Here is a 25,820-nt window from a genome sequence, read left to right as displayed (position 1 = left end):
AGCCAGTACCTGCTCGTTGTCGATTACCTCTCAAGGTATCCCGAGATCGCGAAGCTCGAGGCGACTACGTCAAGCTCAGTCATCGAGCACCTCAAGTCAATTTTCGGAAGAAATGGAATCCCGAAAGTGTTGAGGTCCGACAACGGTCCCCAGTTCGCTTCCGGAGCCTTTAACAAAAAAATCAGCAAAGGAGGAAGTTTACTTCCAACAGCTAACGCGGCCAAAACGACAGTGTATCTCATTTTTCCTTCTACTGTAGTCGTTTTGATAAATGATGCAACATCTGGTAAATAAATTCAACAAAGGCGCAACTCCTGACGGTGTCATTGAGGTACGTTGTTCTAGTCCAAACGCATAGTGTTTTTTAAGTGGTTATTTTTTAGGATGGCCTACTTGAAATCAAATGCCCATACTCTCAGCGAAATGCTAGTCCACAAGAAGCAGCTTCCATGGGCCTTGTAGACGGCGACATCCAGCTAGCAACTTCGCACGATTATTACTTTCAAGTACAGGGACAACTAGGAGTCACAGGAAGAAAATGGTGCGACTTCTTTGTCTACACCCAAAAGGGATTTCATTTAGAGCGCATCCCTTTCAACAAAGAACTATGGGAGTTAATGGTTCGTTCAGGGCACAAGCAATTAATGAGTTTGAAAGTAATCTGTCATGTCTGTTTGGATCTTTTGCTTCTTTGCAAGAGACTCTAAAAACACGCTCTGACTGTTACCGCATTGCAATGCCACTCTGACACTGTACTACTGTGCTACTGTGACACTGTGACACAGCCCTACCATGTCACTGTGCCACTGTGCCACTATGCCACTGTGATCTGTGACACTGTGACACAGTGCGTGAGTGCTGTCAACACATAAGATCCGCGAAGCGTTCTGACGATAGAGTTGTCTTTGATGTTGAGACTGGATCACAAGAAAAATTCCTGTTTCTCCATTCCAAGGTCCACTGTCTCAACACGTTTGAATAACGCGATTTGCGTGTTTCGCTTCACAGCGTCTTGACTTGTCTCTATACCTCTTTGGCCCCATACCCTTTCTCATCTCAGTAAATGATGTCAATGACCTGGCCGGTGAGATTGTTTCTATGGATTGCCACTAGAATGCCTAATTAAATTCATAGCAATGTTTTTTTTCAAGAATTCTCTTTAGGCAATCAGAAAAGGATGCGAACGTCAAAATGCTTCTCAACAGCTGTCTTACCAAGTTCAATAACGTAAACAATGGGTAAGCATTTGGGAGGGAGGCGCGCAGTTTTTATTGAAGAATTTCTGCAGTGTAGACGAACAACTGATGGCTTCGCAGCGTTTTTTTGAAACTCTTTCTTGCGTCATCTCATGCAGCTTGAGACTAAGGTCTGTCAGCGTGTGACAAAGTCTGTCAATCTCTTCATCGCATCATTAGAACAACAAAAGTCATCTTTGGTTGAAATCTCACTACCCCTAACCCTAACCCTAGCCCGGGCGTCCTTTTGGCTCTAACAATAACCCATTTTACTTCTAAGAGTACAAACTTACCTTTTGAAGTCCTCCGGTTGTGTTTCGAATTTCGATTCCGACGCGGGAGAAGCCGTTCAGGTCTCATGAGGCAGTTCTTCGCTGTCACGTGTTGCGCATGCGCACAGTGACTGGATATTAAGCAATATTGTCCAAATTTATAACGAACAATATTGCTGAGCCTTGATTATTAATTGGACGAGATTTCCAATTGCCATGGCGACACACAAACACAGAAATTGAGGCAATAGAGTCCTGGACCCTGTTTTCTCACATTGAATGAGAACATGGAAACCAGTCTCTGTACATTCTCATCGTTGTGTCCTAACCCGTGCAAACCCTAACCCTTGAACCCAGTATAGGCAGGGACATTGATTCCCAGCCTTGTTCAAGGCAATATTGTACCACTTTGTTCCTCTGATTCAAAACACAATATGGAACAAGCGGTCCACTGTCGAGTAAACCACATAGAGACTCAATATTGACTCTAGACGATGTGACGGGTGTTTTCCAATGACCATGTTTGGATACTGGATCGCTCACGTGACATATGGGTACTCGGCTATCGACTGGCACCGTGAGAGGATTGATAACTCCTGGGCTGTAGCATTAGCGATGGGGGGACTCGTCCTTGCTGTCTACTTTTGTTATTCCCTACATGGTGTAACCCTAGCCCGGGCGTCTATCAATCTCAAACCTTTTGGCTCCTTCTGCCCCAAATCTTTGCAACAGTTTGATGTTTTGCGAGACACGGCGTTTATTTAAATATATACAGAATATAGTAATTCGAGAGCTTAAACCCAGCTATCATCTGGATCACAGTGCACTTCTCTTGAACGCAATCCGAGGATCGCTCCACTCATAAGACACGGATACGCACACAATTCCCACTTGGCATCCCATTGACGCGACAGAGTTCTTTGTCAATCGGCACCGCATCATCATCAAATGCGGACAGTACACAATCTATGTGAGGTCTTTAATTTTTGCAATTAATTATACGATAAGTATAAATACACGGTTATGTACATGCAGTGCCATTTACCAATAACTTTCAAAGTCTACAAGAAGCTATATCAACCTAAATTTCGCGAGGAGCCTCTCGAATGCATCGCCAGATTAAAGCCTAAACTATTTTTGGGGTGGGTCCGAGACATAAAACGTTGTTAGTTCTTATGCCAATAAAATAGAGCTTTTGATTAACGGCGCAAAAGGAAAAGTCATGGCAGTGCCAAAACGTGGTATCCGTTAAAAGAATTAGTTAGAAATGGTTTTTCTATCTCGACAATTATTTGATTCTGTGCTGTTTCATTCACTAGGCCGATGCGTTCTGACATACAGAAACTTAGGCGCAGGTGAAGCTTAAAAACTTATAGATACGCAGATTTCAAAGACGTTTCTTTTTCGCTAACGCGCGCGCATCTTCTTCTCACATTCTCTCGCCTTTTCTCGCTTGATTTGTCGTTATTGCTGTAAAATAGGCTGAAAATCTAAATCCAAACGTGCTGGCTTCCGTGGAACTCAGTTCCAGACGATCGTCGCGTCTCGAAGTACAACGAGGGAAGAACCAGAAACGTCTACATCATCCGGAATGGCGTTAACGAAGTTTCGGAGCATTCCGCGGAAGGACAGTCGGGGGAAAAGCTCACCAACTCGAATGGTTTCGGAGTACAAGCTGACTAAGATTAACAATCACGTTGGTCCCGCTCGGCGTGCACACTCCAAACTAATATGGTGACATTTTCGAAGCAATCTTGCTCTCAAGCACCGATGCTGCTGCTTTAGCGACGAGACGCCAAAAACTATTTCCAACCGCTATCGGTCGGACATACGAAATACCCTTCTTGAGTGCGATCAGCATTGCACCAGCCAAAAGCGGGGCGACGGCAGCAGGGACTTGTCACTCTTGAAAAGGCCGTAATCAATATAGGGCAGCGAAATTTTGCACCGGGAATTACGTACGTTGCGTTATCTCAAGTGCGTAATTTAGATGACTGCCTAATTCAAAGCTTAGATTTTGAGCGTATTGCTCATTTAAACAAGTTCTAAAGTTATAAACTACGTTCAAGAGAATATCGACGCTTAGCGAAACTAGCCGAACGTACGGAGTCTGTCTTTTCAGTAGTTTCAATAATGTTGTATCTCTATTCTGTTAACGGACAGCCTAATTAGCGCCGAAACAGTTATATCAAACTTCGGTTTGTATGTATTCCACGTCCACTCTTTACCCATCCATGTAAATATACTGACGTCAATTTGAAAAAGTATTGCAGTTGCGTGGATTTCAGCTTGGGTTGCCCAAGCACCTTCTTGTCGTAGCTTTGAAATGTGATGTTTTGTCCAAAGTACCACTGCAAGTTAATATAATGTCTGATAGGGAAGGATGGTCCAACAATTTGCGTTTATGCAAGTAACAGGTTGCAGATCAGGCAAAACGATTCATTTCAGACATGCAGAGATTACAGGCAAACGGTTACGACTGCTATAATGAGGTTTAAACAAACCTCTAATGGTTAAGGCAACTGCCGAAATTTTTGTAGCCGAACGCAAGCCAAACGGGAGCGTAGCATCGACAAACACGTCCCTATGCCAAAGCAACTCTAGTGACGCCGAATCGACGCGGTGAACGGGAATCATCCTATACGCAGTCTCGCAAGGTCAACAAGACCCCTGAAGGCGGACAAAAACCGACATCATCAATTCTGATAAAACGCAGTGAGGCCAGCGCCAGCAAGATGCCATCGCTCACTCTTTGACTGTGAGGAAACGACAAATCTACAATCAAGCGCCACCGACCCGGTTGATTGCTCTTCGGAATGACTCCGAACGGGCTTAGGTGCATCGGGGAGCGCGCTTCCGAACGGATTGGGCCCCCAAGGCGACCGCACGCTCTCTTCTTGGCTAGATAGTTGTTAATCATAGCGGTATGAGACGAGGCGGTTGCGATTAGACGAAAGGAGCCGAGCCGCGCTGTAGTCGAAGCCGATTCAGAAGCCTTCTCGCAAACCGGGAAAGAAAGAATGCACGGATGATCGCAGCAAGCACTGAGGCGAACGATAGCGGAAAAGCTCTTGATAAACGTCGGGAAACGCGAGAAGAGACAAGGCAATGGCGGGCACAGCGAATCATGTGACGGGTTATAGTGAAGGACGTGTACTACCGGTAGCACGCTGGGTCAGTTACTAAGTAGAGTAATGCTCAGAAGAAAGTGTACTACGCTTCGGCGCCTCACGAGGATTCAAACCTACAAATTCATTTATTGCTTCATCCGTATTAAAGTTGCATACACCGCGTTGAATCCTGTGATATAGCTCGTGCAGTTCCAGCGCAAGGAGACCAACCTTTTATCGGCTACGTTGAATTAGTCAGAACTGTGCATGATGCCTGTACAACCGTAGCGTGGCTGCGATGACATTGTCTTCTGGCGGATCATCACGTATGCGTGTGTCCGTCAATGCCGCAAAGTTGTTTGGCCTGGCTATCCACAACGTGTAGCTTGGAGATGTCCACGCAAAGACGGTGTCAAAAAGCCAAGGCAATCCGAGAGGTACAATAATGATTTCTGCTGGGGTCGCTCAGACTACATAGAATACACAGATACATGTACTAAATAGGGCAGTTTCTTCACGAATTCAAAGGTGCTTCATCCACAGATTTGGCCATCAGTTTCGAATTTTTTGAGCAAGTGGAGCTGCTGTGAAGGCCAACTGCAAGCCAACCCATGTAGTTGCTCTCTCTTTACATTTACCAGAATATACAACCCTATACAAAGGTAATAAAAGATACTGGAGCATTTGTAATAGTACCTATTGTTCCGAAGGCTCCTCAGAGAGTGCTGAACGTGCAGAGGTATGACAGTTTTTATATCTATCTATGCATATACTGTTAGGAAAAGTATGCTTAAGGCTAAGGCTATCTCTTTCAGTTTTTAATGTATCATATGAATGGCTGTATGGCCGAGATCATTTCCCTTTTACAATATATAAATTGCGGTAAAAATCCTCGAAATGACATTTCTCCTCCGCCTCGTCTTCCCCAATTACGCGGATAAATTAAGAAAAATGTTATTAAATATGCTTCAGTTTCCCTTTTATCTATTGACTTGGTTGGCCAAGTCCTCCTCTTTCTTTATGTCTAATAATGGTCAAATTCCAGCTAAGTGCTGTAGGCATCTCGTGCATACCCCGTTGAATGCGTGTAGTCGTAGAATACCTTTCCTTTTAGAATACGTGTACACGTCTTCAACGGATATATAGTCGTTACAGTGCGTCCCACGTCTAAACGCAAAAAAGTCCCGGCTAATTTAGCATTTTCCAAACAGTTTTTCCGGTAGCTTAGACTACCGTAAAGTCGGGATATTAATTAAATACGGAGACGGGGTACCCGTTCCTCTGTCTCGCACGCCTCCGGCGTTGGGCGGCTTCACATAACATTCACAGTCACACATATTTCGCCCATACCTCAAAAAGAGTTTTTCGATGTACCTGACCCTACACCAACCCTAAGCCTTACTAGCGCGCGGGTCCCCTGTGAAGATTCTCTAATAAATGCCAGTTGTTTTATCGAGTAATTTTTTATTTCATGTCTACTTTGTGACGTTACCTTTATTCATAAAACTAATAAGAACCAACCTCGCCCCTAACCACACTCCCTTCTACCTTAATTAATTAGGTAAAGAAGTTGGAAAACGTCGACGAAATTTAAATATATGATGCCACTTGGTCCCGTAAAAAGCTTGCGTCAATGCTCAAACTGCTTGAAAATTTCATTAACAGCTGTTCGAAGAAGAGCCGCAATGGAAGAGAAGCTTTGGAATGTGTGAACAGGCGGCATGATTTTGGCAAACGTCCAAACCGCAGCGTCAATCAGACGAAGATGATTTCTACCATTCTTTATTTTCTTCTTCACTGGACGATTTCAGGCTAAGGCCGCGCATGCGCGCTCTGCGGGTGAAGTTCAGTGTGAGGTGCATTCGGCGTTGTCTCCCGCTCCAGTGGTACCATTTCTACTTTTCGCCCTTACGGTAAGCTTCTCGTAGACTTTGCGCGCACTCCCTGCTTTGATTGTTTTGCTGTTTAGAGAGTTCTCTTCGCCAGCAGTCAGCTGAATCCAATATCCGGAACACGCTCCTATGTTAATTAAAGGATAAATTTGCCCTTTTCTCGCCAGAACAGAAGTGGACGAACTAACGAGTCGAACCCTTGCGCACGGAAACGTATTTATATCGTCGCAATCGTAGTTTTTGACCTGCATGGCGACAGAAAGGGTCATTTCTAAACATAGTTGATATTACAATAGCATTGTCTTGTCTGCGCAAGCGATCTCTCAAAGTCTTGACATACGTATGGCTACGTCGTCTCACCATAGATGTTATATGGTCTTACGGCCAAAGACAATGCCGCGCTTATTAATGTCACAATCGAAAAAGACGTTGTCCAGAGCTTCTTGGATCGTTTGAGCGAGTTTGCCCTAGGCTCAACTACTCTTCCTGCCGAGATTCAGCTCTCTCTTGGTTCTCCACAAGCTCTGCAACATGCCGTGTAGCGTCAGTAACGTTGTTGTTTTGCGCGTGTCTCGACAAGACCGTCACGGACGCAACTAGAAGCCAATTGCTCACTCCGTGAACTGCAATATGCACTATGAAGAACGTTCGGGCCCATCGAAAAGAAATAAAACGGGTTTTTGTTCACCGCCGTTTTTCTCTCGATCGTCTTGTGAAGTTCCATCTCACGGACAATATGAAGCCACCAGAAGTCATCATCAGACATGCAATACGTGTTGACGAATATGATCGACATGAATCGAATGAAATACTTGGAGCTGAATTAGATGGCGCTGAATCTGATGGAAATCAAATCAAACGAGCCAACTGTTGAAGAGAAGTACGCTTGTTTGCAGGAAGAATATGCCAGGTTGCAGGAAAAGCTGTCTGCCACTAAGAAAAAGTTGATGAAGAAAATTCTCAAGTTACAATGTGGCAAGCGACGAAGCTATGAATTTTTACCAGTGTTTCTTCTGTGGAACTATTCAACACTCTTTGGACGCGGATAGAGCCGGCTGCAGACAGTATTCGTCTGTTTGGATCGACTTCGTCGAGTTCATCGCGTGACGCTGAAACGTTGGTCAGCTCGCTGGAGTTAGATCATGCCTATATTGAAGCGCAGCCGCAGCGAGACGCCTTCTCCAAATCACAGAAGCTGCCAACGAAAGACGAGTTTTTCCTAGTGCTCGTTCGTCTAAGGCTAGGCCTCCTGGAAATAGATTTGGCGTATACATTTGAAGTCTCGCAGTCGTACGTGTATGGATACCTTTTCTTCGAGCTCAGCTTCAAAATTTGCTAAGATAGCTCCAGACAACTGTCGGTCCGAAGAATGGCGTGTTTGTGCATTTTCCAAATGCCGTTACGGCCATTGATTGCACAGAAATTCAAATAGAGTGACCACACAAAATACCTGCGCAGAGAGCCGTGTACTTGCAGTACAAAAGTCATACTACAATGAAGTACCTTGCTGCAATCGAGCTAGATTGTGGAACTTTTGTTTTTATGTCACCGGGCTACCCAGATAGCACATCCGATAGAGCCATTGTGGCATTAATTAACCGGAATCCTAGACGTCATCTTACCTGGCCAGAGGATTTTAGCAGAGAGGGGTTTTAAAATTCAATACCTTGATGCACGAAAAAGGGCATTTGTATGAATGCCAGCATTAATGGAAGGAACCAACTGTCCGGCGAAGAGGCACTAAAAGCCGTCTCATAGCGTCTGGAAGAATGCATGTAAAAAGAGCTTTTGGACGTCTCAGGGAGTTCAGAATTCTCAACTCAGTGCAAGCAAATAGGCAGAAAAAAAGAATTTTGGATGACGAAATGATCGTCTGCGCTGCACTGGTTAATCTCAGAGTAGGCTTATAACAGAAAAGCTATGAAGTCAACTCAGGAGCGTTTGCATAAGTTCATAATAGTATGTGTCTCTTAATTTAGAAACCATGGTGTGCCAGAGTTCATAGTCAAACAGGACGCGTTCTTCGTGTAGATCGCGCACCCACGTGAGTATTACGTCATTAAGAAAACCGTTACTAAATTTCCCCTACAATGCGTCCGTAACCTTGGAAAATGGGTAACGCACGCTGCTTCTCGAAGTTCTGTTCCTTGCGAATGCATCGAAAACCTATCAGACCGACTCTAAAGCGAACTTTCCGTCGTCGGGCGCAAGCGTTAAACCAGAAACGCTCTGAAACATCTGGTAAAAGCAATTAGGGCGGGTTATTGCTCGTGTGATTCCCTCACGTTTCAGTTCCGCCCTCAACTCCACCTACGCACGAGCCAGAGATACTTCAGGAAGATCCTGGCCCAACACCCAACGTTGCCTCCTCGCTTCCAATGACCGATGAGGACGTCTAGAGCGCTGTCACCATCTGGGTGCAGTCGCGTCCAATGCACGATCTGCAAATGCTCTCTCTGCTCTGTTATGAGATTGGCGCGACGTCGGCCTCAACATCGGCGACTCATCGAAATTGGCGGCGCAAATTGTGGGAAGGTCAGCAAGAACCGTCAACGAATGGAGGCGCAACTTTATAGAAAATGAAGGCGAGTTCCCTCCGGACATGCGGGGGAAATACGCACGCGTGTCCATCATGACCCATGAGGATTGTCGTGTTCGTGCGGCTAAATGGGCACGTGCACACGCGCGTCAGGGGCGAACCTAACATGACCGTGACTGACTTTGCATACTACATAAACAACACACTCTTACCTTCCATGCACCTTCCCCCGGGGTTCCCCACAACCATATCCGCTCCCACTGCGTGCCGCTTTCTCCATTCCTTACGTTTTGAACGAAAGTCAGCGAACCGGAAGTCGGTGTATATGGACGGTCACGAGAGGTTATTTCTGCCACAAGGAATTTTAAAGTATTTTTTGACATATCTTTTTAGGCCCGACGTTGTTGCTTACCTGGAAAAATTCATCTCTACCCTCATTCTCCTCCAGTCGACGCACAAGCCTCCCCCTCTGCCATCAGATCAACAGCCGGATCCCGCTTACGAACTAGCAGACCCATCTGCAGCAAAGCATCTCGTCACAATATATCACGACGAATCGACGTTCCAATCCAACGACGACCAAACCATGATGTGGGCTCAGCCAGACCAGACAAGTTTGAATGCGCCACGTGTGAAAACTCTGGATAAAGAAACACAGTACAGATATACGGTACACTGAACTACAGTATGGATTCACTAACCCTGCGCATGTCGTCACCCTCCCATATCGAAGGAATGGGCCAACGATCGACGCTACGGCCTTTTCTAGGTGGCCAGCCATGACGCGTCCGTCCCTGAAAGCAACTTTGACTGAGGTATTAAACTCTGTTTATGAAATGCCACCATCGATAGTGGATGAAGCGTCAAAGAATATAGATGAAATAAACGCAGCTCTGACTGAGAGTCCTGACGGTGGAATGCTATCAGCAACTGAACTGTCAGACAGGATTGATGAATTGACAGCAGTTCTTGCTGAGTTAATGAAACCTGGCAAAAAGAAGACACCAGAAAGAAAAAGTATAGCTAGTAAATCATCTTCCGAATCGACGCCTGAAAGAGAAAGCATGCCAGCGCGACAGGTAATCGAAGATAACGTTGCAGCAGTTAGCCTAGAGAGTACCCGGCCTCCAAACGCACTTCTTTATGCGGATATTTTTATACCGAGTAAAGAGGGACGGCCCAGGGCACGACGCCCAGACCCTCCTACTCTGTATAGCGAAATTAAAGGATCCCTTTCAGTTCAGAAGACAGATGAAACTGAAGATGATAGAGAGCAGTTGTGATGACCGTACTAACAGAACTTTCTCCTTTCTTTTCTACTCTCTTCTTTTAGGGATAACATCTTTTCTATTCTTTTTTCTTAGGAATCTGAACTATGATCTTGTCGGTGTACAGTATGTAAATAGTGACACGTGACAGAGACTACTATATTTGGATCAATCATAATCATATATGCTTATCACTGATGTAGAGGGACAAATCATTTAACCTCTGCTTTGAGAATCAACCGAGGCACTTTAATTCATAAATCAGCAACATGATCTAAGCAATTTCAACGGTAGAGCTCCGGACCTTGATTTGCGGATCCGGATCACACAAATCGGATATGATGACGTTACGTGTAAGAAGAAAAGAACGGTAATTCTGTTCCAATGTTACCGGTAAGCAACATATTTCCTTCTGTTTACTGCATTTGTGGTGCTTAGATCTCATCGTGCTTTGCGGTTTTGATGAAATATTCCGCGTCGACAAGTCCCTGTACGGGAATCAACGCGGGGACTCGCGATTGTGTGATTGTGTGAAAGCTGTGAAAAGCGAACGGCGGCAGATTTTTCCGCATCAATGCCATTTCTATATGTACTAACGTGGAAAATGAACAGATTTTTTTTGATTTCAAAAAGGCAAGCCGGATGAACTACATTTCGGCGGTGAGCAGAGGGAGACTCTGCAGATTCACCACTGTATTCAGTGATAAGCAGACCAAACGAATACAATGGTCGAAGCCTTGTTCTCACTGATTACGCGAGAAACAGATGGTAGCTTCCTTTTGAAGACCTCAATTTACACTGTAATGGTTCAGAGATAGTGAATCGGATAGTTTGTAATTGCCGTTTTGATTCTAGGCTATAATAGTCTTATTCTCTAAGACAGCATGTGAAACTGTTATTGATTGATCCCATTTATATTGTTAATTGGGTAAACTTAGCGGTCTTGTCTTTATTTTTCGGCAGAGTTTAGCAGTCATGGGCCGCGCGCTTACGTGTTTCCCCGCTCCACTCAAGTCTCCAAATCATTCACAGACTTTTGTATCTTTTCTTCAGCCTTCGAACCCGGACCCAAATTTTTTTGTTCGCAAAGACTTTCTCTTTAGATCAGCGTTCGCTTACAAGTGACACAAAGATGCCATGCTACCCAAAAATCACAAATTGTACGTCAATGCTAAGCCGGATGAATCAATCTCTCAGCCGTCGCCAAACAGGTTGGATAGAGGGTAATTCTCCGCATTCAGTAAAAACCTACCAAGTAGACCAAACTTTGGTTTCTAAGGAACTCTGGAGAAGTGAAGGTCGACTTTAGAGCCTCGTTCATTGATTAGCTTTTTGTGATGACGCTGAATAACAGTAGCGTTTTGACCGTTTGCTGACAGTACAACGCGACATCTCATGCTGCTTCTAGAAACTCGAGTTGGATGCCAACAAAGCCTCAGTTTATTGAGCCTTTCAAAGGTTCTCACGACAGTTACACTGTAGTTCATTTTTTGGCAGGAAACTTCAACAGTCATACATGTACGTCTCGTGCTTACGTATGAAGGAAAAGGAGAAAAGGGTCCCGCAGTTTGACAACGTTCAGTCAAGGAGAATTAGATTGCTCAAGGTGATTCGCTGGCACGTTTCTCAGATACACGTTGAGCGCGTATTTCTCCTGTCGCTTAGCTAGAGGCACTGTGCGTTTCTAAAAAAGCAGATTTAGGTCATCATGCGCGGCTCTTCTTGGGGCTTCCGTCGCTTTTCATGCCGTGCTGCAAGACCTTAGACCAATGTCCAAGTTCGAATGATGATGACAAGTCGAAGCGTAGCGCCTAGGAGGCTTCAGAGTACAGTATGCCAGTCTTTGTTCTTTGTTTCAACTTTGAGTGGGCCCGGATGTTTTGACTTGGAGCAACCGTGGTTCGGGCCCGTGGTTCTATCACCTTTGCTAGAGAATGGTTTGTTTAGATAAGTTCAAGAGCGGCTCTTCTAGAAACAGAGCTATCCAGATCTCCAGTTCCGACATATGTCGAGCATAGACACGCGAGTTCCGAGTCACACGATAGGAACTCGATCCCCTGCGTTTTGCATTCCTCGCAAACAACTGTATTTTTTCTGCCACGTGCGCCAGTCCCAAACGTATCTAACGCGTTATCCATATAGACCGAGTGTCTTCAAGTTGACATGTACCAACGAAATAAAATTATTTCCTACCCAAAATGCGTAACACAAAAAAACGGCAGGCCACGCCTCTTGGAATGACCTTTCCACAACTAAAGACTTAGTTGAAAAACCAGGCAGCGGCAAGCCTAAGAATATGATCATAGCAGTAATTTGACCGAATATCTCTAACCTTCTTTCTGTGAAAGTGAAGAATAGGTCTACTCTGGCTACAGTGATCAGAAGGTGTGCAAGTGAGAGACAAGATTGAATCAGATTTCCTCCGAAAAGGCTTTTTCAACGTTGCCCTAACTGGCGTTTGTTTGAGCCTCTGTTGAACTAAACATGGCTTCGCAATCTATGATTGAACGGTTGAACTACTGTAGTAGACGCTATTGCATAGGAGCATATAGGCAAACAACAAAAGAAGCGTAAGTCAAAATCCCTAAGATGTTTTTGCTTGAACTCGAGCATAAGCAGGCGAATCAACGAGATATGTCTCGTCTCTTGCCTGTGGAAGGGTACCGTATGCTCTCGAGTCTTGCATAGGTGCCTCAAGCTGCTTCACAGCGTTCAGTTCCACTTCTTCGTACAAAGGTCCAGTTGTTGGTAACCCTGTGACACAAATGACTCTTCTTCTAGAAATCAAAGTACTGCACATGTGTCTAACTAACGTTTGCCTGTGTGATCACCGTCCTTCGGCTGTTTATCCTTCTGTCTTGTCACTTGACCTTGTGCATAATAGCTATAGATTATTATTCCCCTACATGACTGCTTTCCCCGTACCTCTTTTGAATCTTCGGTAGAGAAAAACTGTTAGAGCAACAACAAGGCAGGACGCCAAGACGGCGGTGGTCACAGAAATCGCTACAGGTTTGATTTCATCTGCCGGATTTGACTCTGAACAAATCAAATGAACAAAAGGTTGCTAGAAGCAAGCAAGCCTTTTGAATTCCTACTATACCTCTACGAAGAATTATTTCAATAGTAGCGTATTTGCTGCTTACTCCATTGTCTGTGATTGCCTTGATCATGATGCAATGTTGATCCATTTCCAAACCTGTAATATTCACCCAAAACATCTGTCTAGTGAGTGGAGCAAACTCGGTTTTCAGTGGCTTTTCCGCGCAAGACTTGGACACAAATTCCGTGGCATTTCCACACCTGTCTTCCACAAACAACTGAACTGCATAACCGCCTCTTAGAGCGACTAGTGATCGACTCAGACTTTGAATTGGTGCCAACAAATCTACTCAAACCCATGTTTCCACCAAAAACGTTGGAGTTCTCATTATGCATACTCACCACATGTAGTCAAACATTCGCCATTTTGAGTCTCTCCAAACAGACTCGTTCCAACACTGTTTTCTCCTGCTACTTCTACTCTGTATTTCGACTGTTTGCTTAGCTCTGTCAGTTGTATGCTGCCTTCTGTTTGCAAAATTTTCTCTGTCTGTGTGAGATTTGTCCAGCTATTTATACTACCAACGATTTGATATCTTATTATGTAGCGTTTAATTGTGCTGCCACCATTAGACGTCGTCCAATTCACGGTCAGAAACGTTTCGTGTCTTGAAACGCAGCTGGTAATGTTTGGCTTGCTTGGAACTATTCAGAAAATGATCTGAGATGTATTTTCAAATTACTTCAGCTAACCTGTTGATTCTGTTGTAATTATTTGTGGGAATCCAGTTGGAGTTTGACCTACTTCATTCATAGCAAAGAGTTCACAATAATACGTCGTATTTGGAAGCAAGCCTTCTAACGTGTCCGAGGAACGGGTTAGAACAGTTGTCTCGTGTGAATTAGCAGAAGCGGAACACTGATTTTGACCAACGTCAATTGCGCTCTCTTCACAGCAAAGTGTAATTCTTGTTATGGCAGCGTTACTGTCAATGCCAACCGTCCAGTTATAGGTCACTGAATTGTGAGTGATTTTCTGAATGAAAAACTGCACCCTACTTGGTGGACCTACAATACAGGAGCTAACCAAGAGCAAAGACAACGAGCTTTGTCTCTTACTGAGAACAGTCAAATTAAAGGTTTCTTGTCCAATCCCTGACACGTGGACCACTCTTACTACGTATGTTCCTGTGTCAAAAACATTTGCTTTGAAATCATAGTCTAATGTTTTCTTATTAGCCTCAGACTTCTTCACCACGCCATTGAGGCTTATTGAGATGCTGCGTGGAGCTGGGTTGGAGTCTACTTGTACAAATACGCTAACGTTATAATTTTCAACTACTCGATGGGAAGGTGGATTGACTGAAATCTTGAGAGGGCCCAAATCTGAAAAAAAATATTTTCTGAGGTGCGCACTGCATTTGTAACTCACATTTGACAATCACATTCATTGCAGTTGATACAGATCCAAACATGTTTCTGAAGATACATAGATATGTTCCGTTGTCCTCTTTCCGCCCATCAAGATCCAAAAAGGTTGTTTGTTTAAATTTTGGAAGGTCTACTGACTCTCTTGTTTTATTTTTGGATATTTGTTGCACTGGTTTACTATTCCCGCTTTGAAACTCCCACGCTGCACTAACAGGAGGTCTGATTATTGAAGTGACACAAAACAACGAATCGCTTTCTCCCAAAAATAGCTCAGTCAAACTCGGTGAATGACTCAATATTGTTGTCGGCTCCTCTACAGCATATAGTTAACTTTTGAACACCAAAGAATCTATGCACTCACCTCCAACCTGAAAACGAAATTCACCTGTTGAATTGACCTGTAAAGTTTTAACATCTTGAGCATGACATCGAAAGGATCCGCGGTCACGACTAGTCAAAGTGTCGAATGCCTTATTATCGTTATTTCTGACGTAAAGAACGATTTCTGTCTCTGAGACTTGTGTAATGTTGAGGGCTCCGTTCCCTGGTTCATATATCATGCCATCAGCTGAACGAAAACTGATCTTTGCTGCACTCTGCGTAGAGCATGTCACAACAAAATCTCCTGCTACTTTAGGTGGAGTGTAAATTACTCCCATCAACGCCGGATTTTCAACGAATGTGAGTGCAGCTAAAAATCACCGGAAATCAGTTCGCTTCTCACTTCCAAGTGATCTGGCTCAACCTACATCCTAGCTGCTTTGTTACATAAACGATGAAAAAGAGAAGATGAACACATGAATGTTGCATCCAGAATTCGCCAAACCCGGATTTTCCTAGCTGTGAGCTGATCGAATGCGCATGCGGCAGAAACTCTCGACGTCTGCCTGCTACAAAATTTGTGTAAGTAAAAGAACAGCAGATGCCATACCTACTAATCGATAGGACTCAGGGTCAGATGGAACGTGTAGAAATTTTCCCAGCGTCATTTTTATGCATAATTCTGTTGTAGAAAAGTTGGATGCTAACACCACAAATACCCAGTTTACTGAGCCTCTTTTCAGAGGTATAGTTACCTGCCTTGGCTTTACAACTGGCTTTTATAACCGTATTACTCTCCAAGACAGCAAACAGCTATTGATTTGTACACCGTACGTACATCTATAATTGGATCAACTCAGTGGTCTTGATTTTTCATAAGTCTCGTGCTTACGTGTAAAGAAAAGAAAGTTCAGTCAAGGAGAATCGGATTATTGAAGGTGATCCCGTCGGCACGTTTCTCGGATATAGACGCTGAGCGCGTATTTAGAACGCACTGCAACCTAGCTAGAGGCACTATGCGTCTCTAAAAAGCATATTTAGATTCTCTATAGTCATCAGTGACAGCAGAGCTGCCCGACGGCAACGTAACTGTACTGTTAAGCCTTTATTCCTCTTGGGGCTCCCATCGCTCCTTGTGAATCCGATGTATCCGTGGGGGACCGCGTACCCATCACTTGGGAATGTTCTTTTTAGGGCCTTTAGTACTGCCAATTTCGCTCTACACTCGCAAGTATCGGAGCGGCGAGCTAATTTGGGGGGGGGGCGTGACTCCGTGACGACTAGTCTCTACTTTGTTTACTTTAGCCATAGAAGGTGTGCCTATCGCGTGTAGCTCTTCCATACTGTCACAGAATTTCGCGTCAAACGTATATGCTGCGTTTTCTGGGCATACTTAGCGCGCGTGTGATGGAACGACTTTCGAAGCGTGTCTCCGGTCTTTCTCGCGAGTCACAGGCGAGATATAAAGCGAAAGTCACTGCTGCTGCCTTGCTCGTTGATCCGTACAAGATTGATGACTCGACAGCGTCTCCTGATGTTGATATTATGTAGACTTTCATATCGCTCGATTTCACGTCGGGAATCTCATCAGGAGACGCCGTCCAGTCATCAATCTTGTACGGATCAACGAGCAAGGCAGCAACAGTGACTTTCGCTTTATATCTCGCCTGTGACTCGCGAGAAAGACCTTCGAAAGTCGGTCCATCACACTCGCGCTAAGTATGCCCAGAAAACGCAGCATATACGTTTGACGCGAAATTCTGTGACAGTATGGAAGAGTTACACGCGATAGGCACACCTTCTATGGCTAAAGTAAACAAAGTAGGATAAATTAGAGACTCGTCGTCACGGAGTCACGCCAGTTCAGTTCACAGTTTTATTTTAATACGGAAATCCTTCAGCACGTGGGCCGATCTTCCAGGAAACCGTATACAGGGGAATGACAGCAAAAGGAGAAAAGAGAAAAATGACAATATTTACAACTATAACTAGAGAATGATGGCCCGGTGTTCACCGTGTTGCCATCATGCAGAGCCTCCCACCGCTTACCGTACGCGAGTGCATAACATATGGACATCACACTATGTTATGACAACATAAGTTATGTTGTCACATATTCACGTGGTCATTACAGCCGTTTTAGCTACTACAGCTCAGTCCTACCTACATACTGTAAATACTTGCAAGATTGCAATTTTTTTCCTAATTAGGCCGTACTGTATAGGGCTTGTGCACAGTGACGTCAGAGTCAACGTCACAGCTTTTTGCTTGGGCATGACGCGCGTTAGGCTTTCAGAAAATGTCCTCTATTTGCGCGATACTACCTTTCTACCGCGTAACCACCATAAGATATGTAGAAGCATGATTTAGACGTCGTTCGGCGCCTATTCCGTGACATTTCTCCGTGATATCGGCGAGTTATATCGATGAATGGGCGGGGACTTCCAACGAAATGGGCGTTTTCGATGTGCTCTCATTCCTCACCAAAGCATCCGATTGCACCGAGACTTTACCACGTTATAGGCACATCATTGATCTTCACATTCATGGCCAAGACCAGGCAAGAAGAGATTTAGTTTCGCACTTTGGGCCTACTTTGTAGCACCACTTAGCGCACGTGTTTCAACGCTTTTTTTCGCTTTTTTTTCGTTTCAGTGGTTCTAACTCCCTGTGCCATGGATTTCGTATGTCGCGCATGTCGAGAGAAGGCATAACTTTGTATCCCGCCGCGCAATCTCAAATGTTCGCACACAATTTCGCGCCGTATCACGCACCACAGCCCAAGGACGCACTGTACATTATGCAGAAAAGAACGCCGTTGGTTAATTATGTGCATGAATTAGCGTAGCTGCATTCTCAGCAGAAGCGCTGCGTCCTTGAGCTGGGGTGCCTGATTAGGGCGCGAAATAGTGTGTTCACATTCGCGATTTCGTGGCGAGGTACAAACTAATACCTTCTCTCAACATTCCATCGACGACACAGGGAGTTAGAACTACAGAAACGAGAAAGAAGGAGTTGAAGCGCGTGCGCTAAGTGGTGTTACAAACAGGACCCAAAGTGCGAAACTAAACCTCTTCTTGCCAGATCTTGGCCATGAATGTGAAGATCAATCATGTGCCTATAACGTGGTAAAGTCTCGGTGCAATCGGATGCTTTGGTGAGGAATGAGAGCACATCGAAAACGCCCATTTCGTCGGAAGTCCCCGCCCATTCATCGATATAACTCGCCGAAAACACGGAGAAACACCACGGAATAGGCGCCGAACGACGCCTATAGCATGCTTCTATATATCTTATGGTGGTTACGCGGAAGAAAGGTAGTATCGCGCAGATAGAGGACAATTTCTGAAAGCCTAACGCGCGTCATGCCCAAACAAAAGACTGTGACGTCGCCTGTGACGTCACGTGCACAAGCCCTCTGTGTGTATTGAGGAGGACCTATGCATGTGTACGGGAGTGTACGGGTCATATTTCCTGTTACCCGTACGTACGTACCCACCCACATACTGTACATGAGTGGATACTTTTGATTGTGACGTCAGAGCGTAACAATCAAAACCGTCGTTTCGGTTTCTCAGGGCATTTATAACACGGAAAATAGCACAGCGCAATTTAAAATAAGGTTTTTTAAACATTTTTTCTGTTTGTTATAGAAAAAACGCTTTTTTCGCGCCGTAAATCGCCTTTTTTGGGGCACCGTTTCGGGCCCTATGTCGCGCATGCGCTGTACGAAAAAACGGGTTTTTATGTTACGTCACAATACGTAGCGTGACGAACAGACATACAGACAGACACTTCCGGCCCTAAGATCACGTTTGAGAGAGCCTCCCTCCGCCGTTATACGGGCTCCACCCGTACAACTCTGGTGGTCGGCTCCACTATATAACCTCTAAATCAGTACACAGAGTTTTGATTGAAATAGTTCTTCAGGCCCAATTTAAAGATCGCGGGATCATTACTCCCTCTTATGATTGCCGGAAGCGAATTCCATAGAGTTTGAGCCCGAAAGAATGGAGAACGACGAAGTGCCTCGGTGCGTGGTCGGATGACGTTGACCCCAGAAGCACTGAGACGAGTGGCGGCACCGGTGCGCTGAATACGCCCAATTTTCGCCGCGAGAACAGAAGCTGTGGCGGAGTTGCACAAGCAGCGGTAACTCAACATTCCTAGTTGAGTAGCATGCCTTGTGCGAATTGGATTGAGACGAAATAGATCGAGAAGTGCTGCTACTCCTCCAACAGAGGCCGTAGAATCGTCATAACGCAAACCAGCCAGACAACGGAGATACCTCTTTTCTATCTGTGCTAAGCGGCTGATTACGCCAGCTGATCCGTCCGCCCAAACGGCAGCCCCGTAGTCAAGGTCCGGTTAGCCCCGTAGTCAAGGTCCGGTTAGCCCCGTAGTCAACGCCCCCCAAAATTAGCTCGCCGCTCCGATACTGTGTAGAGCGAAATTGGCAGTACTAAAGGCCCTAAAAAGAACATTTCCAAGTGATGCGTACGCGGTCCCCGACGGATAGAGCGGATTCACATCGGCTGCCCACCGGCGCCCACCACGGTCAACGTCACGTGGATCATGACGTCACATGCAACCCCTCTATTCGAAGGTCGAGCGACGTCGAAAGAGATAGTAGGTAAGTACTGTATTCAGTAGTTTAGAAGCCTTTTCGGCCGTTCGCGAAGGTGCGAAACGGTCGAAATCGCTGCGTCGCGTCGCCAAGTCGACGCGGAATAGTGTTTTCGAAACGTTTTAGAGCGTTTCGCTACGTTCCTTTCGTATTTCCAGCCGTTTACGACTTTCTCGTTGCGCGAAAAGGGGGCGTTGCCCTGTTCTTTCGCGCTCGCTCAACGGCAAACGGCGTATCGTACGCCGTCGATGAACAGATATTCGAAAACTAGATGATATAGGCTTTCGATCGATGTATGGTTCGTCGCCGTACGTCGCGCCCTAACGGCATGGCGGCGTTGTGAATGGGAGGTGGTTTCGACGCACGCGAGTAGGCGTGTTGGTATATTCGACACGTTTTTATGTCGAAAATTCGCGAAATTCGACGCGAATCTGAACCAATCTTGTGGAATCGTCTACGGCGATTCGATTGGTCTTGGTCCGGTCGCTGTGCAATGTTTCGTGGCGAAACGGCGCGGTTTGATCGCGCACGAGAAAATTCGAAATTGTTTTTCGATTTTCTCCGTCCCGTGATGGAATTCGCCCGCGTTTTTTCGCTGATCCGAATTCTATTAGGTAGTATGTAAGGGACGAAAAGGTTTGGTAGCGGTAGGCCAAACTTTGAGTGACATTTCAACTCGAAAAGTTTTTTGGTGTGCCTTCCCGTCGTCAGATCGAGCCAAGATTTAATATCTGGGCTCTCTGACGCCGGGATTGTTGGTAGCCAAAGTTTGGTTGCCATAGCAAGTTTGGTTGCCATAGCAACCAATAATTAATTTTTTTAAAAATAGATGGTTTCTTCCTTGTATCAAGCGGTCACGTTTTGGACACGTTTTAAAGCATCCAATAGATAATAATTTTATCGTTTACTTTTTTCTAGGGGCAATTCCGAAGAACGAGACGGATTTATAACAATATGGATTGACATGATTTCATCTGACAAGTAAGACCTGCGCAAACTCGTCTTTTTTAGTAGAAACTTTGGTGGCTTGTAGCTATGGAAACGCCACTTCCTATCTCAATGAAATGAAGCAGCTCTACTACAGGGTACGTAAACTCTCAAAAGAATTTTCTACAGGGGGACTTTTTCTCTTATTTAGGACGAGTTTAGTTTGGAAGTGGAAAATTGGAATCGATTGAGAAGCGATGCGGTGAAGAAAGCGTATAAGGAATTTCTCTTTCCTTCGGCGGAGAAAGAGCTACATCACAAGCTGGACTCGGAAGCGAGAGACTGCATTGCTTTGGTAAGAGATTCCATTCATTGTGACGTCAGAGCGCGCTTGTTTTTTGTTGCGCGCGCATTGCAGCAATGCTTCGGCAATGGATCAACGTTGCTCCGTACGTTTCGGATGCTCAGCGCGATTACGGATCGGCGACGAAGGGCATCCGGCTTATTAAATAAATGATTATTTTATTCGAAGGATTGGAGGCGACTCGAGTCGTCAATTTGACGGCTCTTTTCATTCACTGGCGAAACGTGTTGACGAATAACGTCACCACGGCGCCGGAATTCTATACAAAAATGGAATTCAAGTGTAAGGGGAAGGTTGTACGTGTCTATTGGGCTAAATGTTCTTTTTTAGGTCTGGGGTCCTGAGCATGACCCCTTGATCAAAAACTGCTCCTAAGCCGGGGTCCTGGGCAAGACCCCGTCATCAAAAGCTGCCTTTGCATGTGGGGAGAGTATGTACAATTTTTATAGATTTATTTAATAAATTATCTGTATCTCCCCTTTCGTCTACGAGCAGTTTTTGATTTCTGATACGGGGTCATGCTCAGGACCCCATAGTGAGCAGTTTTTTTTGTGACGGGGTCATGCCCAGGACCCAAGAAAAAGACGCCAAAACCTTTGTACAAAAGTATACATATGCTTACCTAGTTGTTGAGAGTGTTGTTGAGCTGCACTTCACGTAAAATGACCCACGTGCGCTAATGGTTAGCTTCACTCGCTTGCTCTGGGACGTGCGTTGGCATGGCAGCCGAAATCTTGCGTGACACGAGTTTTTCCAAAGCGTTCTTTGTCTTTTCGGTCGTCTAGCACCACAACAAAAAAATAAATTAATAAAGAGTAGCTGTGGATTACCTTTTCTATTTCTTCGTCATCAGGTCGCGATCGCGATAAGTCGACGCCTTCCTCCCCTTGTCTCAGATGCATACCGGTAGGCAGTAAGTCCCGAAAATGGGCGTGAACTACCTGTAAATCAGAAATTAATACACGATTAAATAAAAAATTGAGATGATTGTTTTGCCTTGTCTTTTCGTTGGCCTTGCTTGGCCAATACGTCGTATTTAATTTTTCCCTCGCTGTCAAGTTGAATCGGAATCGCATTCGAGTCGTTCTACGCAAACCTGCTTTCAAAACTACGCGACTAATAAATTCTCGTTCACATACGTTTCGTGTTTGGCCCATTCCGAGAGGATATCTAAAGAATTTAACTCTCACAATGTTCCATGATCGAACTGGGAGACATACTGTGCCACTTGGATTTCCGGAAAAGCGCCTCCATCGCCGAAATCCTTTCGAAAGAGAGACGTTTTCGTGACGTCATCGCCTTACATGAGGTGTTCGGGGCACCGAGCCCTTTCTGTGACCGTATGGCGGCGCTTTCGATCGTATAGTCGCTACCTAACGTCGCCGCGTAACACGGGAATTGAGAGCGATACGCGTTTCGAATATCTTGCCTGTGTTTGTCTGGTGTCTTGGCCAAACGCGCCGAACGAATCGGCCGGAGCTTGAACTGGTGCTGGTAAGAAACTAGGCACCACATGTTAGCAGCTGAGAGACGCCACGGACGAAGCGAGCCTACCTCGATAAAGCCATCACAGATCCTCTTGCTCTAGTAGAGTTATTTATTTATTTATTTGAGAACGTAGTACGTACCTAATCTTTAATCTTTAGACGGTTCCCTATATTAGAGAACGTAGTCCCTAATCTTTAGACGGTTCCGTATATTAGAGAACGCAGTCCCTAATCTTTGATTTTTAGAAGGTTCCCAATACTAGAGAACGTAGTCCCTAATCTTTTATTTTTAGAGGGTTCTGTATATTAGAGAACGTAGTCCCTGATCTTTAATCTTTAGACGGTTCCCTATATTAGATAACGTAGTGCCCACAGCTGAGCAAAACAACGGTGCCGTCATCCTGCATGGGTACAGTCTTTGAAATCGCAGAGGAAGTCTTGGGAGGGAATTTCGCCTGCAGAGAACCCAAGTGGAAGACTTCTTTGGTCAACAGAGCAGTTCATTGTTTTTAGGTAAAATGTTCGCCTGTTTTTTCGCCTTCCGGTTGGAAGTACTTCATGCGACTGGTTCGGTTGATTGTACAGTTCCTCGAATTTTGTCACTAGGTACTCTGCAGATTTTCCGGCCAGAATAGTGACGCTTTGCTTGTTCGTTTTTTTAGGCGGATCAGTTAGAAAATTTGATGAAAATTCGTGATCAAAACCGTTCGCACTGATGACTTGAGCGAATTCAATAATCTGCTCTGCTGATGACCACGACGGGCACTGCATTCGCAGCAACGAATGAAATGTCTCGACTTTTTTCTCAGAGAATACATTCATATAGGAAGAGAACGTCGTCTTCCACTCAGGTATAACTGCCTCCCGGTAAATGTTATCGCTAATTACACCTAACATCGCTTTGTTGTAATTGTGTCGCTGTTGCACAATGAACATAATAGCCAGATGTAGAGTTGCATTCTGCCACAATGAGTAGCGACATCCTCGGTGTATTGTGCTGTAGTAGTACAACACAAGAGGCAGAAGCTCGTCCAGTAATTGTCTCATTGCTAGAAACTCCGTATCTTTGCAAACGCCGAAGATTCCGAGAACGTCGTCTCTCACGCGGTAAGCCAACCTCCGAAGAGGCAAGCAATTAGCGTTGCCATTCGGTGGAATCTTGGTTTTCGTGGTAACATTTTCCTTCTCCCAAATAGATGTTTGTACAAATCTAAAGTTGAGTGTAATGTTAGGCTTAGATTCTGAGCAAAAAGTTTGCTAACCTGAGAAGATGGGGTAGTGAAGGGAAAAAGATTTTCCATTGCATTAAGGAAAATGTGAAATGGTCCCAACATAGGGAGGAGGGAAACAATAGGTGATCTTTCATCTTTGCACTAAAATTTGCAGTGTTAAGCCGTATTATCTCAATTGTTTTGTACATTACCTGAGCAATAAGTTTTTTTAGAAAATAAAATGTTGGATAATCTCCAGCGGCAGGCAAAATGCATTGGCTCAGGTACCTAAAAGATTTTTTATTTGTAACCAGTGTTGCTTGTCTATAGTCTTACATTTTTAAGGCTGGATACAATTCAAGAACATTTTCAATAACGTCTTTATAATTTCTCAAGGACTTGAGCTGTTGCTCCTGTTCGCTTAGAAGGCAGCAGCTTTTTAAGCTGTCAAGATCCTTTTGGTTTGGAGTTACGTAGCATCTACAGCGGTGATTTTAAAATGAGTAAATTGAGCTAAATAACTAGAATAAAATGAACCTCTGATTTTCCAAAGACTTGTATATGTTGTCTGTATCAAGTTGTCTAAACGATGATGGTAAATCCGCCAACCAAGTTGAAGCTAGAACTGCGGAGAAGCGCTCAGAGAAGAAATTAGTAAGATGGCTGATTGCTATTCCTCCTCTGCAGGACGTGTCTTCCGGATAGAAATGGATTGAAGCGCTTTGAAGAGGAAGACTTTCCAAGGTAGAATGAACATCAATTATTGCTGTTGCTTTTGATGTCTCTGCAGATGTTGGACGTGGAATTGTATGAACGCTGTGAAAGTCGTCCACAATCAGCACTGCCAAATGCCCGTCTTTTCCAGCTTCGTCCAGCCGATCGTTTACCTAGAAAAGGTGCCCTTGGGCATATAATTTTATTTCAGAAAGTTTAGAAACGAATACCAGCGGCCTGTTGGCGCTTGATAGTTTTCTTCGATGCCTGCGAATAGTTGTTGGATGGTCACATATTCCCAGGCGTCTTCCGCACTCTAAAGCCGCTTCAGAACAGCCAGACAGCGACAAATGAAGACCGACATCACTAGCAAATGTTGTATTTTGCTGAGGAAGGTAGTTTGCATGGTTAAATATAGGTGAGTCACTAATTTACGTACTTGATTTCTAAGGTAGGCTAATCGATGAAGTTCTCCGACCACTCGACTGCGCCGAAGGCCTGTTCTTCTTTCTGAGTCTACAGTGGCGGAGTAATGGCTTTTTATCGATTTTTCAATAATATTGAACAGCCCTGGTGAATTCGTCTCGCAAAAAGACTCCATTTCGTCAGCATTATAGAGCTTTCCGCGCTCAGGAACGTGCAGTCGATACGCTTCTTGAAAGACTTTATCAGTTCCGGAAACGATTCTAAAATTTATTCAAATGTATTTGAAAAACGCAGAAGAGCTAGCTAGCTAAACAACCATTTTTTAATTTTTCGTTTTCTATCTTTAGGGTCGACGCTTCATTGCTGGCTGCCGTAAGCTGGCTTGTCAGACGATCTGAATTTTCCAACTGCTCCAAGTGAGTGCAGGCAATAAAACAGAATTTACCGTTTTCTGCTTCAGCCATTTCCAGATTGCTTGTAAGGTTTGTTACGTCGTGTTTCAGCGTCGCTAAATCAAGGCTATCTCGCGATATTACAAATTAAGGTATATCTGCACCGAGATAAGACTTGGCAGCCGCGGCCTCTTCCTGGAATGCGTCTCTCTCAAACATTAGCTGCTGCAATTGGACAGACGCCGCGAAAAGTTGCTCCTGCATGGTTTCGAGCAAGTTCTACTAGTGAGAACGATAGAATTCCTAAATGTACATATATATACGAGTAAATATGACTTCAGATTCTCTCTGCATGGGTTCCTGCCCCCGGTTCTTCGGCTTCAGGTAAATTCTATATAGACAAACTTTATAGTCGGCGCATATTATACTGCCGCTATATGACTCAATCGCCGAGCGTTTCGCAGGCGGGCGATACAAGGGATGGGCGGTGACTTGTTCCATAGAATCGATGGTCTCTAAATGGCTTCGACAGAGGAACGCGGCGGGCTGACCAACGATGTCG

The 25,820-nt window shown here is 44.8% G+C and overlaps 3 protein-coding genes and 3 long non-coding RNA genes across 6 annotated transcripts; 3 read left to right on the top strand and 3 right to left on the bottom strand.

Moving 5' to 3' along the window:
• Positions 1–12,920: 12,920 nt before the first annotated feature.
• Positions 12,921–13,660, bottom strand: LOC136187898 (uncharacterized). Its single transcript, XR_010670025.1, has 3 exons — positions 13,420–13,660; positions 13,242–13,355; positions 12,921–13,186 (listed from the first exon to the last, which is right to left on the bottom strand). It is a non-coding gene; the product is annotated as an uncharacterized lncRNA (long non-coding RNA).
• An 86-nt stretch (positions 13,661–13,746) lies between these two features.
• Positions 13,747–15,619, bottom strand: LOC136188168 (protein sidekick-2-like). Its single transcript, XM_065975902.1, has 6 exons — positions 15,539–15,619; positions 15,151–15,480; positions 14,791–15,102; positions 14,478–14,744; positions 14,112–14,426; positions 13,747–14,063 (listed from the first exon to the last, which is right to left on the bottom strand). Exons 1-6 carry the CDS (start codon positions 15,597–15,599, stop codon positions 13,747–13,749), a joined length of 1,602 nt encoding a protein of 533 aa, XP_065831974.1. The 5' UTR covers positions 15,600–15,619.
• A 4,094-nt stretch (positions 15,620–19,713) lies between these two features.
• On the top strand, positions 19,714–21,502 carry LOC136187915 (transcription elongation factor SPT6-like). The gene is made up of 4 exons (XM_065975628.1): positions 19,714–19,743; positions 20,656–20,718; positions 20,771–20,822; positions 20,876–21,502. Exons 2-4 carry the CDS (start codon positions 20,702–20,704, stop codon positions 21,179–21,181), a joined length of 375 nt encoding a protein of 124 aa, XP_065831700.1. The 5' UTR covers positions 19,714–19,743; positions 20,656–20,701; the 3' UTR covers positions 21,182–21,502.
• Positions 21,503–21,994: 492 nt separating this feature from the next.
• On the bottom strand, positions 21,995–22,606 carry LOC136188167 (SNW domain-containing protein 1-like). Its single transcript, XM_065975901.1, has 6 exons — positions 22,583–22,606; positions 22,458–22,530; positions 22,333–22,401; positions 22,249–22,292; positions 22,168–22,198; positions 21,995–22,114 (listed from the first exon to the last, which is right to left on the bottom strand). The coding sequence occupies exons 1-6, from the start codon at positions 22,594–22,596 to the stop codon at positions 21,995–21,997; spliced, it is 351 nt and encodes a 116-aa protein (XP_065831973.1). The 5' UTR covers positions 22,597–22,606.
• A 1,650-nt stretch (positions 22,607–24,256) lies between these two features.
• On the top strand, positions 24,257–24,617 carry LOC136188102 (uncharacterized). Its single transcript, XR_010670113.1, has 3 exons — positions 24,257–24,380; positions 24,432–24,470; positions 24,517–24,617. It is a non-coding gene; the product is annotated as an uncharacterized lncRNA (long non-coding RNA).
• Positions 24,618–24,698: 81 nt separating this feature from the next.
• LOC136188101 (uncharacterized) lies at positions 24,699–25,381 on the top strand. Its single transcript, XR_010670112.1, has 3 exons — positions 24,699–24,835; positions 24,892–25,143; positions 25,214–25,381. It is a non-coding gene; the product is annotated as an uncharacterized lncRNA (long non-coding RNA).
• The last annotated feature ends 439 nt before the right edge of the window (positions 25,382–25,820 follow it).

This window comes from Oscarella lobularis, chromosome 6, assembly GCF_947507565.1.
Source record: "Oscarella lobularis chromosome 6, ooOscLobu1.1, whole genome shotgun sequence".
Lineage (NCBI taxonomy): Eukaryota > Metazoa > Porifera > Homoscleromorpha > Homosclerophorida > Oscarellidae > Oscarella > Oscarella lobularis.
Note: the sequence above shows the minus strand (reverse complement) of the source record. Positions and strands in the feature narration are given on the sequence as shown.

Coding starts and splice junctions, on each gene's coding strand:
- LOC136188168 (XM_065975902.1), bottom strand. CDS start 15,599: ATGCAACATTCATGTGTTCATCTTCTCTTTTTCATCGTTTATGTAACA. Junction 15,481..15,538: donor TGTAACAAAGCAGCTAGGAT/GTAGGTTGAGCC, acceptor GGTGATTTTTAG/CTGCACTCACATTCGTTGAA. Junction 14,064..14,111: donor AATTACAACAGAATCAACAG/GTTAGCTGAAGT, acceptor TTTTCTGAATAG/TTCCAAGCAAGCCAAACATT.
- LOC136187915 (XM_065975628.1), top strand. Junction 20,823..20,875: donor TGAAGCAGCTCTACTACAGG/GTACGTAAACTC, acceptor TCTCTTATTTAG/GACGAGTTTAGTTTGGAAGT.
- LOC136188167 (XM_065975901.1), bottom strand. Junction 22,402..22,457: donor AAGACACCAGACAAACACAG/GCAAGATATTCG, acceptor CGGCGACGTTAG/GTAGCGACTATACGATCGAA. Junction 22,115..22,167: donor GAATGGGCCAAACACGAAAC/GTATGTGAACGA, acceptor AGGTTTGCGTAG/AACGACTCGAATGCGATTCC.